Consider the following 13845-nt stretch of genomic DNA (forward strand, 5'->3'; position numbering starts at 1 on the left):
TTTTTTGGCTTATTCAGCGAATGGTGTCCAAATGCAGAATCATGTGTAATGTTGGACACAGTGTTGTAAATTTTGCAAGCACTTTTGGAGGGTTGGGTATGGTCAGTACCTTGGCTGGTGCCATTGACCAGTCTTTGGGACGTATGGCGTACATACCTGGTACCACACTGGCCCTGAAACTCACACCCACATTACTCATATTGGTTTGATGCTAACCTCCTGTTGGCGGTGATCATCATTCATATGGTTACTGTATTGTAGCAGTGTGAAGCAGCTCACTCAAACATTTTGAGATACCTTAATCTTTCTGGATCATCTGCAGTAGACTGGGCTCCTTTCAGGATCAAATGTATGGGCCTAAGGGCCAAAGAGACGTGTCTTTTGTTCAGGAACATTCTTAGATAGAAACTTTTCTTTATTCATTTATTCATTTGCGTGATGAGGGTTTTGCTGGCCAGGCAGCATTTATTGTCCTTCCCTAATTGCCCAGAGGGCAGTTAAGAGTCAACCACACATTGCTGTGGGTCTGGAGTCACATGTAGGTAAGGATGGCAGGTTCCTTCCCTGAAGGACATTGGTGAACCAGATGGGTTTTCCCCAACAATTGACAATCGATAACTGACAATGGATTCATGGTCATCATTTGACTCTTAATGTCAGACATTTATTGAATTCAAATTCCACCATCTGCCATGGCGGGATTCGAACACGGGTCCCCTGAACATTATCTGGATCTCTGGGTTAACAGTCCAGCGATAATACCACTCGCCATCACCTCCCCTAAAACTGTTCCGTACTGCACAAAGGCTCAGAGGAGTTAACCCCTCAAGGTTGTGTGGGGTTTTAATGGATTAGAGAGCGGGAGAAATTGTTTTCACTGGCAGGAGGATCACTGAAAAGGGGCCACAGGTTTTTGAGGAAATTGACAAATATGACGAGATGTGCCTTTAAGAGAGGTTTGTCTGGTTCTCTTAAAGAGATGGTATGTAAATCTGGTTGCTGAAGTGTCTGCTCCATGGAAAGCAGAGTAAAAAGCTTGGGATTTTTCTGAAAATTAGACAAAGCATGGATGTGTGGAGTCAGGCTCACAGAGGCCCGGGGTTTTAGTTTTGCTTTCAGTTGTTGAGGTTGGAATTTTGGAGTTGAAACTGCTAGATACAGCTCTCTCACTGTGGCTAGATTCATTCTGTCAGTGTTCCTTCGTCTGGATTGGAGGAGATAGCAAGTGAGGGAAATCTGTTTTGCTGAATTTGCCTTTGCCAAGGGTGTGTTTATAAAATGCTGCTTTATTGGAACAGTTGATGAGTAGTAGTTAATGTTTGGAGTTAATGTTTTAGGTCCAGTGACCCTTCCTCAAAACAGGAAGGGCCCTTCTGAGGAAGGGTCACCAGAACCAAAATGTTAACTCTGATTTATTCTTCACAGATACTGCCAGACTTACTGAGCTTTTCCAGCAACTTCTGTTTTTGTTGCTGATTTATACCATCCGCAGTCCTTTCGGTTTTTACATAATGTATTATTTTATTAAGTATCTCAATAGTGTTAAAGTTATGCCAATTCTCTTTTTGCTTGTATTTTAACTGTGGGTTAAGAATAAAGTGTGTTTTGCTTAAATTGGCCAGTGTGATCAATTGAATCAAATCTGGAACACTGCACCTTACACTTGCCTTTAGAAAGGAAAAAAAGTTAGCTTCTAGGCTATCTCCTTGACAGTTTTTAGTGGGTTTTGTCTGGTCCATACCACACAAAAGGCTGGGTGAAATGACACAGTGAGCATTGTGATTTGCAATGTGCAGACGGAAGGGGTTCAACATGAAATTTAAAAATGGAATTGGAAAAATATTTCATGGCTGGAAATTGCAGGGATATCCAGGGATCCAGGGATGCACTAAGTGTAAACGGCGGGTAGACTGGAAAACGAAAGGGTTATTTTAACAGCAGGTCTGCAGTTCATTTTTGCTTTTTAACTCTTTTCAACCTCCACCAGAAATAAAATTTGGAAAGCATTAATTTTGAAGTCAAATGTTTTCCTCCATACTGACAGTCATCATTCATTCTAAGAAAACACTTGGAACTGAATCATTGGTAAATTGCATCAGTTTCTAAAACAGTGTGGATGGAGAGCTTTAGTGAGACCAGACCATGATGCAATCAGCAATGATCTTTATGAATGGTGGAGCTAGTTTAAGGGGCAAAATGACTGACTCCTGCTGGTATTTTTTATGTTGGAATTGTATTAGGTTTATGGCATGGAATGAGCCTATTTGGTCCCAGGTGTCTGTGTCAGCTGAGAAATGAGTCACTCAGTTTGGTCTAGACCCCTGCAACTGTCTGGATGAAAACAAGGTGTCCTCATCCCCCTTTCTCATCCTCCCACCAATCACATTAAATCCTTGCAGCCTAAACACTCACCTCTCTATCACTCACACACATTATCCAGGCCCCTCACTGCTGCTGTTTGTAGCGGCTTGCATCATGATTGAGCAAAGAACTTACAAAATGTTTCCTGTTTTGTCTTCCTCAAGACTTTCACCTTCCTGTTTCTGCTGCCTTTTGGAAATTTCTCCCAGCATCCGTTTCTAAGAAGCAGTGTTGAATATGACCCGCAGGAGCTATCCCAACTGAGCCTAAAGTTCATAAACTCATCCAAAAAGGACAAGTCAGTGACTCCAGATCTCCACTGAGACACAGGCAGGATTACAGTTGTAACCCTGGGATAGAATTGGGAGGACTGGGATACCACTAGGAGGACTGGGATAAAACCAGGGGGTCAGGATAATGCTGGGAGGATTGGGATATGCTGGGAGGACTAGGATGCAACTAGGAGGATTGGGATAATGCTGGGAGTACTGGGATAAAACTGGGAGGTATAATGCTGGGAAGACTGCGACAACACTGAAAGGACCAGGGAATTGTCTGAACATAGAAACACAGGCTTCCGTACGAGAGTGAGCGTTTCTATCAAGGTCTGATTGGGCTGGAAACTCTGCCAACCCAGACATGATCCAGAACCTCGGAGAGGTTAAATGTGGAAGGTGGGAAATCCCTGGTTGGGAATGTCAGTTTCATGAGCTGGAGTGGATCTGTAACTGGGTGGAGCATCATGGTACGGATAATATAATCAAGACAAGGGTCAGGGCCTTGCCCTTGAATCGTTCCCAAAAAACAACACCAAGGTGGGAGAGACCCAGGGCTTTTACAACCTTAATTTTAAATGGAGCCCATTGAAGATGGGCAAAAATAAAAACTAGGATGGTGAAATAAACTGAGAGAGTTATAAAAAGTTTGTACTTGTTTGGACAGGCTCCAGAATCACTGAACTGTTACTGTGCAGGTGAGCAGATGGTGTCCATCATATCAGCACTAGCCAACACATGCTGTAGTGACGGAACCAGCTCAGCCAGCTGCAGCTGACAAAATAAGGGTTCCTTGATCAGGGATGTTAGTCTGGCTCAATCAGAGAGCCCTGGCTGACAGGTAGAAACAGCAATGTCAGACGCTCTGAGAGCTGACTCTGAGGAAGCTCAACCAGTGTTAAGGACTCTCGACATGTAAATAAACGGTGACTTGGTGACAGGATATCAGCCTCTATTGAGTTATTTCATATCTCACTTTAGTTCTTCTTCTAAACCTCACACTCTTCCCCTTAAAAATACTCTTTAAAACTCCTTTCCTTGGCCAAGTTGTCAGTCACCTGCCCTCACACTTCCTCATATAGCTTAGCATCGCGTTTTGTTTGCTAACTGCTTCTGTGTTTAACTCGGTTAAAGGAGCCACATTAATGCAAGTTGTTGGGTGTTGTTGTTGCAAAGAAACAAGTGATTTCAACAGTAGGGGCAGTGTGGTGAAGAATGATGAAGCTGATCCCCAGCGTCAGAGTCTGGACTCAGGGAAGGAGAGTAAATCATGTGGAAAGGACGCGTCTTGAACAAAACAAGCAGAAATCCCGGGCTTGGCAAAAAAGTGCTGACTCTGAGCACAATGATTCATCGTAACATGCGCCCATCAGGCACTTTAGGGGACAGTAGTGGTCATCGCTCTCAGCCTGGGACGCGACACCCTGGGGGGGAGGTGAAGTGGAGGCTGGTGTGAAGGATAAATCTAGTCAGAGACCAATTCAGGTGAATGATCTGTTATGAGCTATTAGATATGAATCACAGCGATGTTATAGTCAGAATGAGCCCACTCAGCCCATTGTACCTGTACTGACTCTTCAAACAAGCATCATTCCCTAGTTAATAAAATGTGAGGCTGGATGAACACAGCAGGCCAAGCAGCATCTCAGGAGCACAAAAGCTGACGTTTCGGGCCTAGACCCTTCATCAGATGAAGGGTCTTGGCCCGAAACGTCAGCTTTTGTGCTCCTGAGATGCTGCTTGGCCTGCTGTGTTCATCCAGCCTCACATTTTATTATCTTGGAATTCTCCAGCATCTGCAGTTCCCATTATCTCTGACATCATTCCCTAGTGCAGTCTCTGCATTTTCCCCACCTCCCTGCGCACCATTTCAATCCAATAACCATCCAATGCCCCTCTTGAACCTGCCTCTGCCACATTATCTGGACATTACTTTAAATCTTTGTCTCTCCACTTCTTGTTTCTTTTGTGAGTGGGTACAATGCCCAAATTGTTACAGCACTGACTTCACAGAATAATTGAAGGAACCTAGGAAGAACTAACTTGCACTATTGTTCCATATTGAATAGTGGGATGTGGGGATCTGGGCTCAAGTCCCATCTCCCACAGAATTCCTACAATGTGGAAGCAGGCCATTCAACCCACCGAGTTTACGCTGATCCTCCAGATAGCATCCCACCTTACCTTATTCCTGTAACCCTGCATTTCCCACAGCTGGCCCACACATCCCTGAACACTACGGGCAATTTAGCATGGCCAATCCACCGAGCCTGCACATCTTCGGACTGTGGGAGGAAACCGGAGCACCCTGAGGAAACCCACGCAGACACGGGGAGAATGTGCAAACTCCACACAGATGTTGACCCGAGGGCGGAATTGAACTTGAGTCCCTGGCGCTGTGATGCAGCAGGGCTAACCACCCAGGTCAGTCAAAAGCACAGTGGGACCAACAGAAGCTGCAGTGCAATAATTGTCGAATTATTGGAGATTTGTGAACTGCAGCTCCTGAATTCACCTCCTCACTCATCACTGCAAACCCCTCCATTTGTCAACGCCTCATTTGTCAAATCGCTACAAGTGGCCCAAGCTCCAGGGAATGGTGTTGCAGCGGACAGTGATACTGTAACTACCAATTGATAGACCCAGGCTAATGCTCTGGGGGTGTGGGTTCAAACCCCACCAGAGGTCCTAGTGGAATTTCAGTTCAATCACAGCCATACACTGACCATCACAGAGCTGTCATTGACTAATATAAAATCACATCCGCTTTCCTAATGGGCAGCAAACACTGGGCTTGTCAGTGAAAGATATCGTTTTTAAAAATAATGATTCTTTCCTGAAAGTTCCAGACAACTTTAAAAATGATGTGTGAACAGTGGAAGGCGTTCAAACCTACTGCTGGGTTGTACAATCTTCCAGGGGCTCTAAAAATTATTGAGATCCCATCTTGCTCCCTGTGGAGGGACAATACGCTCTCTACCATAATGTGCTTTAGGTTCTGAGCTTTCAGAGGCCTCTGTACTGAAATCTGTGAGGAATGCTACCAAAGGCCTCAGTAATGTCAAATTCAAACCTGGAACCATAAAGTCACAGTGAGGTACAGCCCCACTCATCCATGCCACCCAGATATCCTAAATCAATCTAGTCCCATTTGCCAGCGTTTGACCTATATCCCTGTAAACACTTAAGACCAGAAGACATAGGAGCGGAAATAAGGCCATTCGGCCCATCGAGTCCACTCCACCATTTAAATCATGACTGATGGGCATTTCAACTCCACTTCCCTGCACTCTCCCCGTAGCCCTTGGTTCCTTGTGAGATCCAGAATTTATCAATCTCTGCCTTGCAGACATCTAACGTCCCGGCCTCCGCTGCACTCCGTGGCAATGAATTCCACAAGCCCATCACTCTCTGGCTGAAGAAATGTCTCCTCATTTCAGTTTTAAATTTAACCCCTCTAATTCTAAGGCTGTGCCCACGGGTCCTAGTCTCCCCGCCAAATGGAAACAACTTCACAGCGTCCACCCCTTCTAAACCATACATCATCTTGTAAGTTTCTATTAGATCCCCCCTCAACCTTCTAAACTCTAATGAGTACAATCCCAGGATCCTTAGCCATTCGTCATACGTTAAACCTACCATTCCAGGGATCATCCGTGTGAATCTCTGCTGGACATGCTCCAGGGCTAGTATGTCCTTCCTGAGGTGTGGGGCCCAAAATTGGACACAGTATTCTAAATTTCCTATTCATATACTCATTCAGATGCCTTTTAAATGCTGTCATTGTACCAGCCTCCACCACCTCCTCCGGCAGCTCATTCCATACACGCACCACTCTGTGTGAAAAAGTTGTCCCTCAGGCTCAGGTCCCTTTTAAATCTTTTCCATCTCACCTTAAACCTGTGCCTTCTAGTTTTGGCTCCCCTACCCTGGGGAAAAGACCTTGTCTACTCACCCTATCTATGCCCGTCATGATTTTATAAACCTCTATAAGATCACCCGTCAGCCTTTGACGCTCGGCCTCTCCCTGTAGCTCAAACCCTCCAACTCTGGCAACATCCTTGTAAACTGTTTCTGAACCCTTTCGAGTTTCACAACGTCCTTCCTATCGCAATCTATGCTTTCTGCTGCACAGGGAGACACCAATTTCCCATCACCCCCAATAAATTCCAGTCCCTGATGCCTGCAGAGTAGGTGTCCCACTCAGGACCATTTACATTGCTCCCCTAGCAGCCTTACTCTGAGTTTACTGGTTTCTGTTGAAGCTCAGAGTCTGATCAAGCAGTGGGCAGTCGTAATTTCTTTTCCTCAGTAATAATTGAGCTGGGTTGCATCATCTGTGAGCCTCCTCCTACACCGTTATCTCTGCCTTTTCACCCTGTTCACACAATAGCACACCACACTCAGAGACAGTGTCTAACAGACAAGCTCTCTCTCAGGCATACACTCTTAACTCACCACACAGATACACGCTCCCTCAAACACATACACACACACACTCTCTCTCGCTCTCCCTCCCTGACTCAGATACACATCCCCACACCCCCTCAGTGTGTCCCACAGACAGGCTGCACGGTCCGTGCTCACGCACATCTAACCCTCTCCTTACCCAGAGACGGCCGGCAGTTCTCCGGCTCCATGGAGAAGGACCTGGAGCCTGGGCAGTCGCTTGCTAACGGGAGCCGCCGAGGATGCAGCGTGGGCGGCGTGGCCAGCCCAGTGAGCCCCGGGGAGAAGCGGCGAGCCCCGGGGAAGCTGCGGGCTTTCCTGCAGACGAACTGCCTGGTGTTGCTGACCGTGTCCGGAGTATTGCTCGGCGTGGCTGTGGGATTGGCAGCCCGGAAACTGCAGCTTTCCCGGGCTCACATGCAGCATTTAGCTTTCCCTGGAGAGCTCCTGCTCCGGCTCCTCAAGATGATCATCCTGCCCGTGGTCTTCTGCAGCTTGGTGGCCGGGGCCGCTAGCCTCGACCCCAGAGCCCTCGGCAAACTGGGCGGCAGGGCTATCCTGTACTTCGCAGTGACCACCCTCATTGGGTCAGCGCTGGGAGTCATCCTGGGGCTGACCATCAAACCAGGAGATCAGACTGGGCAAGCGGGACACATAGACCGGGCCCCGGCCAGCTCCACGCTGCCCAGCAAAGAGGCAACTGACACTTTCTTGGACCTCTTCAGGTAAGGCACAGCCTCTTCTCTCATTGGTGTCTGCGGGAATGAGAGGGGACCTCACTGAGACACACTGGATTGTTAGGGAACTTGCCAGGGCAGATATGGCACAGTCTAGGACTAGAGACTACTGTCCCAGAGCAAGGGAACACCCTTCTAATGTTTTGAGTTGGGGAGGAATTTCTTCTCTTCCATGGGGAGTGAATCTGTGGAATTCTTTACCCCAGAGGGCTGTTGAGGCTGGGTCGTTAGGTACGTTCGAGGCTGAGATAGGATTTTATTCAGTAACGGAATCAAGAGAAATGGGCAGAAGGCAGGAAAGGACAGTCAAGTGTGATCAGATCAGCCATGACCTCATTGATTGGGGAAGCAGACCCAATGGGCTGAATGGCCTACTCATGCTCCTGTCCCTAGTGGTCCTCACTGGGATGGAGTGACCGTGAGTGAAAGATGGTTTCAGGGAGACTAATGGAGGAGTTCGAAACCACCCTTTTGGAGACGCCCCTGACTTTGGAATGTTGGGTATGGAGAAAGCTCGTCTCTGGTAGAGTTTCTGTAATGTCCAGTTGGGAATGTCTTCGCCTCAGACTGTGTGCTTGTCAGGAAATGAATGTTACAAAATATTAAGACTGTTACAACTAGACTGAGACACCCCCAAGGTGGATCATAGAGTGTATGAAGGGCAGATCGAATTTCATTGCATCATCTGTAATTTTCAAGTCAAAATGTTTTGTAGTGCATTTTTATAAATCTTATGAATAACTTAAAACTTTTGGGATATAATAAGGAGAAGCAGTGTCCAATGCTTTGCCAAGTGAGTTAGTAACCAGAGGTACTCCAATTAAATTAATTGGTCAGGGAGGTTCAGGGTAGACGAGGAGAATTATTTAGACAGTTGTGGTCTGGAACACACTGCCTGAAAATGCAATGGGAACCAATTCAACAGGAGCTTTCTAAAAGGGGATCAAAACTGGTGGGACTCAAGAACAGGGATAGTGGGACTACTTTGGCGGATCTTTCAAAGTACCAGCACAGACTCAATGGGCTGAATGGTCTTTTCCAGTGCATCTAAGAAGGTCCACGTGTATTGGTTAGGATGTGAAGTGCTGTACAAGTGTGATATATGCGCTGCGTTGGGAAAGACTAAGGGGCAGGCTGTTCATGTTGTTTGTGGACTTTTTTGTGTGTTTTTCGTTCGAGTTTAAATCGCTGATTGAAATGACAACAAATGCACACGGTTCAGGCTCTCATTCACATTGAAGCGAGAATCTGAACAGGCTCCCCAGAAGAAAATCAAAGCACTGCCTGCAGTCGGCGATGGCTCAGCGGTTAGCACTGCTGCCTCACAGCAGTAGGGACGTGGGTTCGGTTCTAGCCTCGGGTGACTGCGTGGAGTTTGCGCATTCTCCCCGTGTCTGCGTGGATTTCCTTCCACAGTCTAAAGGTTTGCAGGTTAGGTGGGCTGAATGGCCTATTCCCGTTCCTGTACAGTGAAATCTGTTTGGAATTCCTGAAGGGATTTATTTGTGACTGTCTTGTGTTTCATAAGTGGCAGCATCTTCCCCACATCCCATCCAAACACTTTCCTGTTTGGAATACAGAATCTCAGTCAATTCCAATCTTCCTAATGATTTCATGTTCTAGTGGTGTCCTTGCAATTTTCTTTTGCATTCTTTTGAGAGTTTCGATATTATTTTGTTTTGTGATATGAAAACAGACAGCCCTGCAATTTACCAAGAACAACAAAGAACAAAGAAAATTACAACACAGCTACAGGCCCTTCAGCCCTCCAAGCCTGTGCCGATCAAGATCCTCAGTCTAACCTGTCATCTATTTTCTAAGGGTCTGTGTCCATTTGCTCCCTGCCCATCCATGTACCTGTCCAAGTATATCTTAAAAGATGCTAACGTGTCTGTGTCTACCACCTCCGCTGGCAACACGTTCCAGGCACCGAACACCCTCTGTGTAAAGAACTTTCCATGCATATCTCCCTCAAACTTTCCTCCTCTCACTTTGAAAGTTTAGTACTGAGGTTCAGTTCGAGATGGAAATTCATTTCTCTGCTTTACAATCTGTCTTCATGGGGTTGATTTTTTTAAAAATAGTGCTCCTATTAACGTGTATCATTGTCTATTGATTCGCAATGTATTTCCCTGTAATCTTCCAACTTCTATCCCATCCATTTTCCAAGAGCAATGTAACTTTGCATTTAAAACTAAAAACAGATAACCAAGCGGACTGAGTCAGTAGACTGATGATTGTCAGATCAATCTGCAGGATCTCCTGATTATTAAAGCCAGAGTTTATCCCTTGCCCCTTGATCAAATTTTTTTACTAATGACAGAGGCCATTCTCTCTCTTTTAAGGCTTCCCCAGCTTTTACAACTCAGCACCAAGTGAGAGCTGCTGACAGATTTAAGAGCGATGAACTCACTCTTGTCTCCAATGAAGGAGCTTCAGAAGTAATTGACTGAGTTTGAAGATGTGCGACCACCCAGAACAATGTTCTCAAGCACGCATGATCAAATGCGTCTCATTAATTAGATCTGAAGCTCTAACCTTAATGCAGGAGCCAATTACATTCACATCAACTTGTTTAGTGACACAGACAATGTTCCAAACTTTTCCAACATACAAGGTTGTGATTCTGTGTTCAATTGCGCCTTCTGTCTGCCCTTTACTGTAGAATGTAAAATTGATAATTGATATGTGTAGTCTGCAGTGTTTCTTAAGAAGATTTTTATCAATGCTGTAAATGTAAATCTGAAACAAGAACTGCGAGTTAATGTTTTGAGCCTGCTATGACTTTTCTTTGGGACAGGTTCCTTCAGTTTAGGAGTAGCACAGTGGCTCAGTGGTCAGCACTGCTGCCTCACAGCACCAGGGACCCGGGTTCAATTCCAGCCTTGGGCAACTGTCTGTGTGGAGTTTGCACATTCTCCCCGTGTCTGCGTGGGTTTCCTCCTGGTGCTCCGGTTTCCTCCCACAGTCCAAAGATGTGCAGGTTAGGTGGATTGGCCATGCTAAATTTCTCATAATGTTCAGAGATGTGTAGATTAGGTGGGTTATAAAGGGATGGGTCTGGGTGGGATGCTCTGAGGTTCGGTGTGGACTTGTTGGGCCGAAGGGCCTGTTTCCAAACTGTAGGGATTCTATGAATCTATGAGTTCCAGAGAACAGTCATGTTGAACATGAAATGTGAACCCTGTTTCTCCTGGCAATACCTGAGCATTCATTGTCAGTCGTCCCCTGGTTAGAATATAGGTCCTGATGAAGGGTCTAGGCCTGAAATGTTGAGTTTCCTGCTCCTCTGATGCTGCCTGACCTTCTGCGTTCCTCCAGCTCCACACTGTGATGCCGACTCCGGCATCTGCAGTTCTTGCTGTCTCTGAATGTGGGTTCGAAGGTTTATGCCAAACTGATAATAACTCCACATTACAGTGAGCAGTATTTTCAAAATAAAGACTGTGTCACCTTCAGTGATACCATTGTGTCATAGCTGGAAGGGAGAATAGAACTTTCCACTTATAGAGAGTCAGAAGCTGCCCTCACTGAATCTGGTTTTGACAATGCCTCAATTTAAAAACTCTCGTACTTGCTTTCAAACCCTTCCATGGCCTCCACCCCATCTCTGTATTCCCCTCCGGCTCATTAACTCTTCAAATCTCTCTTACACTAATTGCATATCCCTGACTTTAGTCATTCCACTGTTGGCAGACATACTGTCTGTTCCCTGGACACCAAACCCCTCCTTAAACCTCTCTGTCTCTCCCTCTCCTCTTTTATGATGCTCCCTAAAACTCCCCTCTTTGGGCATCAGACCTAAAGATCCTGGGGGGGCAAATTCTGTTGGAAGATGCCTCCTGAGAGGCACCCTGGGATGCTGAAGATGCTAGAGGAATGCCAATTGTTGTTGTAATCACTGTAATTCTAAATATTGGTTAAAGATACAGGCCTGTCATGGTATGAAAATCAAATCAATAACCAGAGGCAACTTTGAAAATGGTGCACCAGTTGTGAATGTCCACACTCGCAATCCACTGTCTCTAATAGCGGCTCTCCCAGTGAAAGGTGACGACCGTAAATTGTGCCCCTCAGTGTTGAGGTGAGGTAGGGGAGTGTGTAAAATAGGGTGGAATCCCAGCCCCCATCTTCCCACTCAAACCCTGGTACAATTACAACATTTAAAAGGCATCCAGATGGGTATATGAACAGGAAGTGTTTAGAGGGATATGGGCCAAATGCTGGCCAATGGGACTAGATTAATTTAGGGTATCTGGTCAGCATAGACGCGTTGCACCATAGGGTCTGTTTCTGTGCTGTACAGCTCTATGACTCTATGAGTGAATAGTGAGGAGTCATCTGCTTGAGCCCCTGCAGTCCATGTGATAAGGATTAAGGATGAATCCCCAGCAGTTATCAGCAATGCAGCCTTTATGCTTGTGTAACAGGCACAGACTCAGCACATTAGTTGGATGTGGGTGCCGAAAAGTAAATAGTGAGCAAGATAACCCAAACTGAGCGATAGTGCTAAGGGCAGCTACTATCATCCTCTTAGACTCCGGCTCTCTTTTTGACCCACTGATCCCATAAATAAGGGGAGCTGCAAATTCCCAGTCTTAGCTTTCACTCCCAGTAAAGACTTTAGGCTTACAAATAACTTCTCAAACAAATGACTTAGATATTTCAGAGATAATGCGAACTGGAGAATCCGAGATAACAAAGTGTGGGGCTGGATGTCCACAGCAGGCCAAGCAGCATCTCAGGAGAACAAAAGCTATGGGTCTAGGCCCGAAACATCAGCTTTTGTGCTCCTGAGATGCTGCTTGGCGTGCTGTGTTCATCCAACTCCGCACTTTGTTAACATAGATATTTCAGTCGGTTAATATGTTTAATTGAACATCTGAATAAGAAAGTGACTGTTGTTATTTCTGTTTGCTGGTGTTTGATATCAGTGTTAATATTTAACATATTGCCCTGTCTCTATCTCATTGCCCACGTTGTAACTGGAGGCTGAAGGTGTCACTGTGACATTGCACGATCTCAGCACAGAACATGGCATTCTGCTTTGTTGCTCCAACTTGTGGCAAATATGTTGAGATTTATTGCACTCTTTTAATCTTGTGTTATATAAAACATCCTTTCTTTTTGCTGTCCTGCTACAAGTCCATCAGACTATAAATGTAAGGAGTGCAAGTAAAATCAAGCTACCTGGCCCTTCCATTTCTGTTCGAATTTGGAAAAGTTCCAGCTACTATTTTGTGTGAAGACTCTTGAGAAGTTAAACTATGCCTCCCCGGTCTTTACACAGGAGCATTTAAATCAAAAACAAATGATTTAAGAAGCATTTATTTATACCTTCTCAACAACTGCTTCACATTTTATTTGCTTAATGGCGAATGGGTGCAGACCTGAAGGGCCTTAACACTGTTCCCTGTGTAAAGGCAATGCCAGACCTGGGGAATATTTCCTGTATTTTTATCCTGAGTTGGATGCTGTGGTCTCTCTCCGAGGGGAGACAGTGACACGATGGTAGTATCACTGGGCCAGTCACCTAACTCTGGGAACATGGGCTCAAATGGAATTGAAGTCTAGTCTCAGGGACGGTGACCCTGAAACCATCATGCACGATGTAAAAACCCACTGGGTTCAACAATATTCTTTAGTGAAGGAAATCTGCCGTCCTTACCCAGTCTGGTCTACATGTGACTCCAGACCCACAGCAATATGGCTGACTCTGAACTATCCTCCAAAATGGCCAAGTGAGACACTCAAGTCAAGGGCAATTGGGGGTGGAGCAACAAATCCTGAGCCAGTCAGCAACCCGCACATCCCTTACAGAATATAGAAAGAAGGGTGTTACTATGTTCCTTTGTTTACTTGGAGCTGTAATATTACACAATGAAAACCCAGCTTCTAAGCTGTGGGAATGAATTGAACAGCTGGAGGGCAATTTTCTCCAGGAAAGAGTTCGGTTTAAAACTGAATTTATCCTTCCACATCATTGCAAGGTAGAAAATAACTCTACATGGTTTCAAATCTGT

The 13845-nt window shown here is 45.6% G+C and overlaps 1 protein-coding gene across 2 annotated transcripts in view; it reads left to right on the forward strand.

The window, feature by feature from the left end:
- The first annotated feature begins 6856 nt into the window (after positions 1-6856).
- Positions 6857-13845, forward strand: part of slc1a4 (solute carrier family 1 member 4) — a 39009-nt gene continuing 32020 nt past the window's right edge. Inside the window, exon 1 of one of the 2 annotated variants that reach the window (XM_059648307.1) lies at positions 6857-7810. In XM_059648307.1, the coding sequence (XP_059504290.1) occupies positions 7275-7810 (536 nt within the window). In that variant the 5' untranslated portion in view covers positions 6857-7274. Of the gene's footprint in view, positions 7811-8257; positions 8324-13845 lie in introns of those variants that run through there. The other variant, XM_059648309.1, reaches the window with a different exon arrangement.

The sequence above is a fragment of the Stegostoma tigrinum genome, chromosome 9, assembly GCF_030684315.1.
Source record: "Stegostoma tigrinum isolate sSteTig4 chromosome 9, sSteTig4.hap1, whole genome shotgun sequence".
NCBI classification, from domain to species: Eukaryota; Metazoa; Chordata; class Chondrichthyes; order Orectolobiformes; family Stegostomatidae; genus Stegostoma; species Stegostoma tigrinum.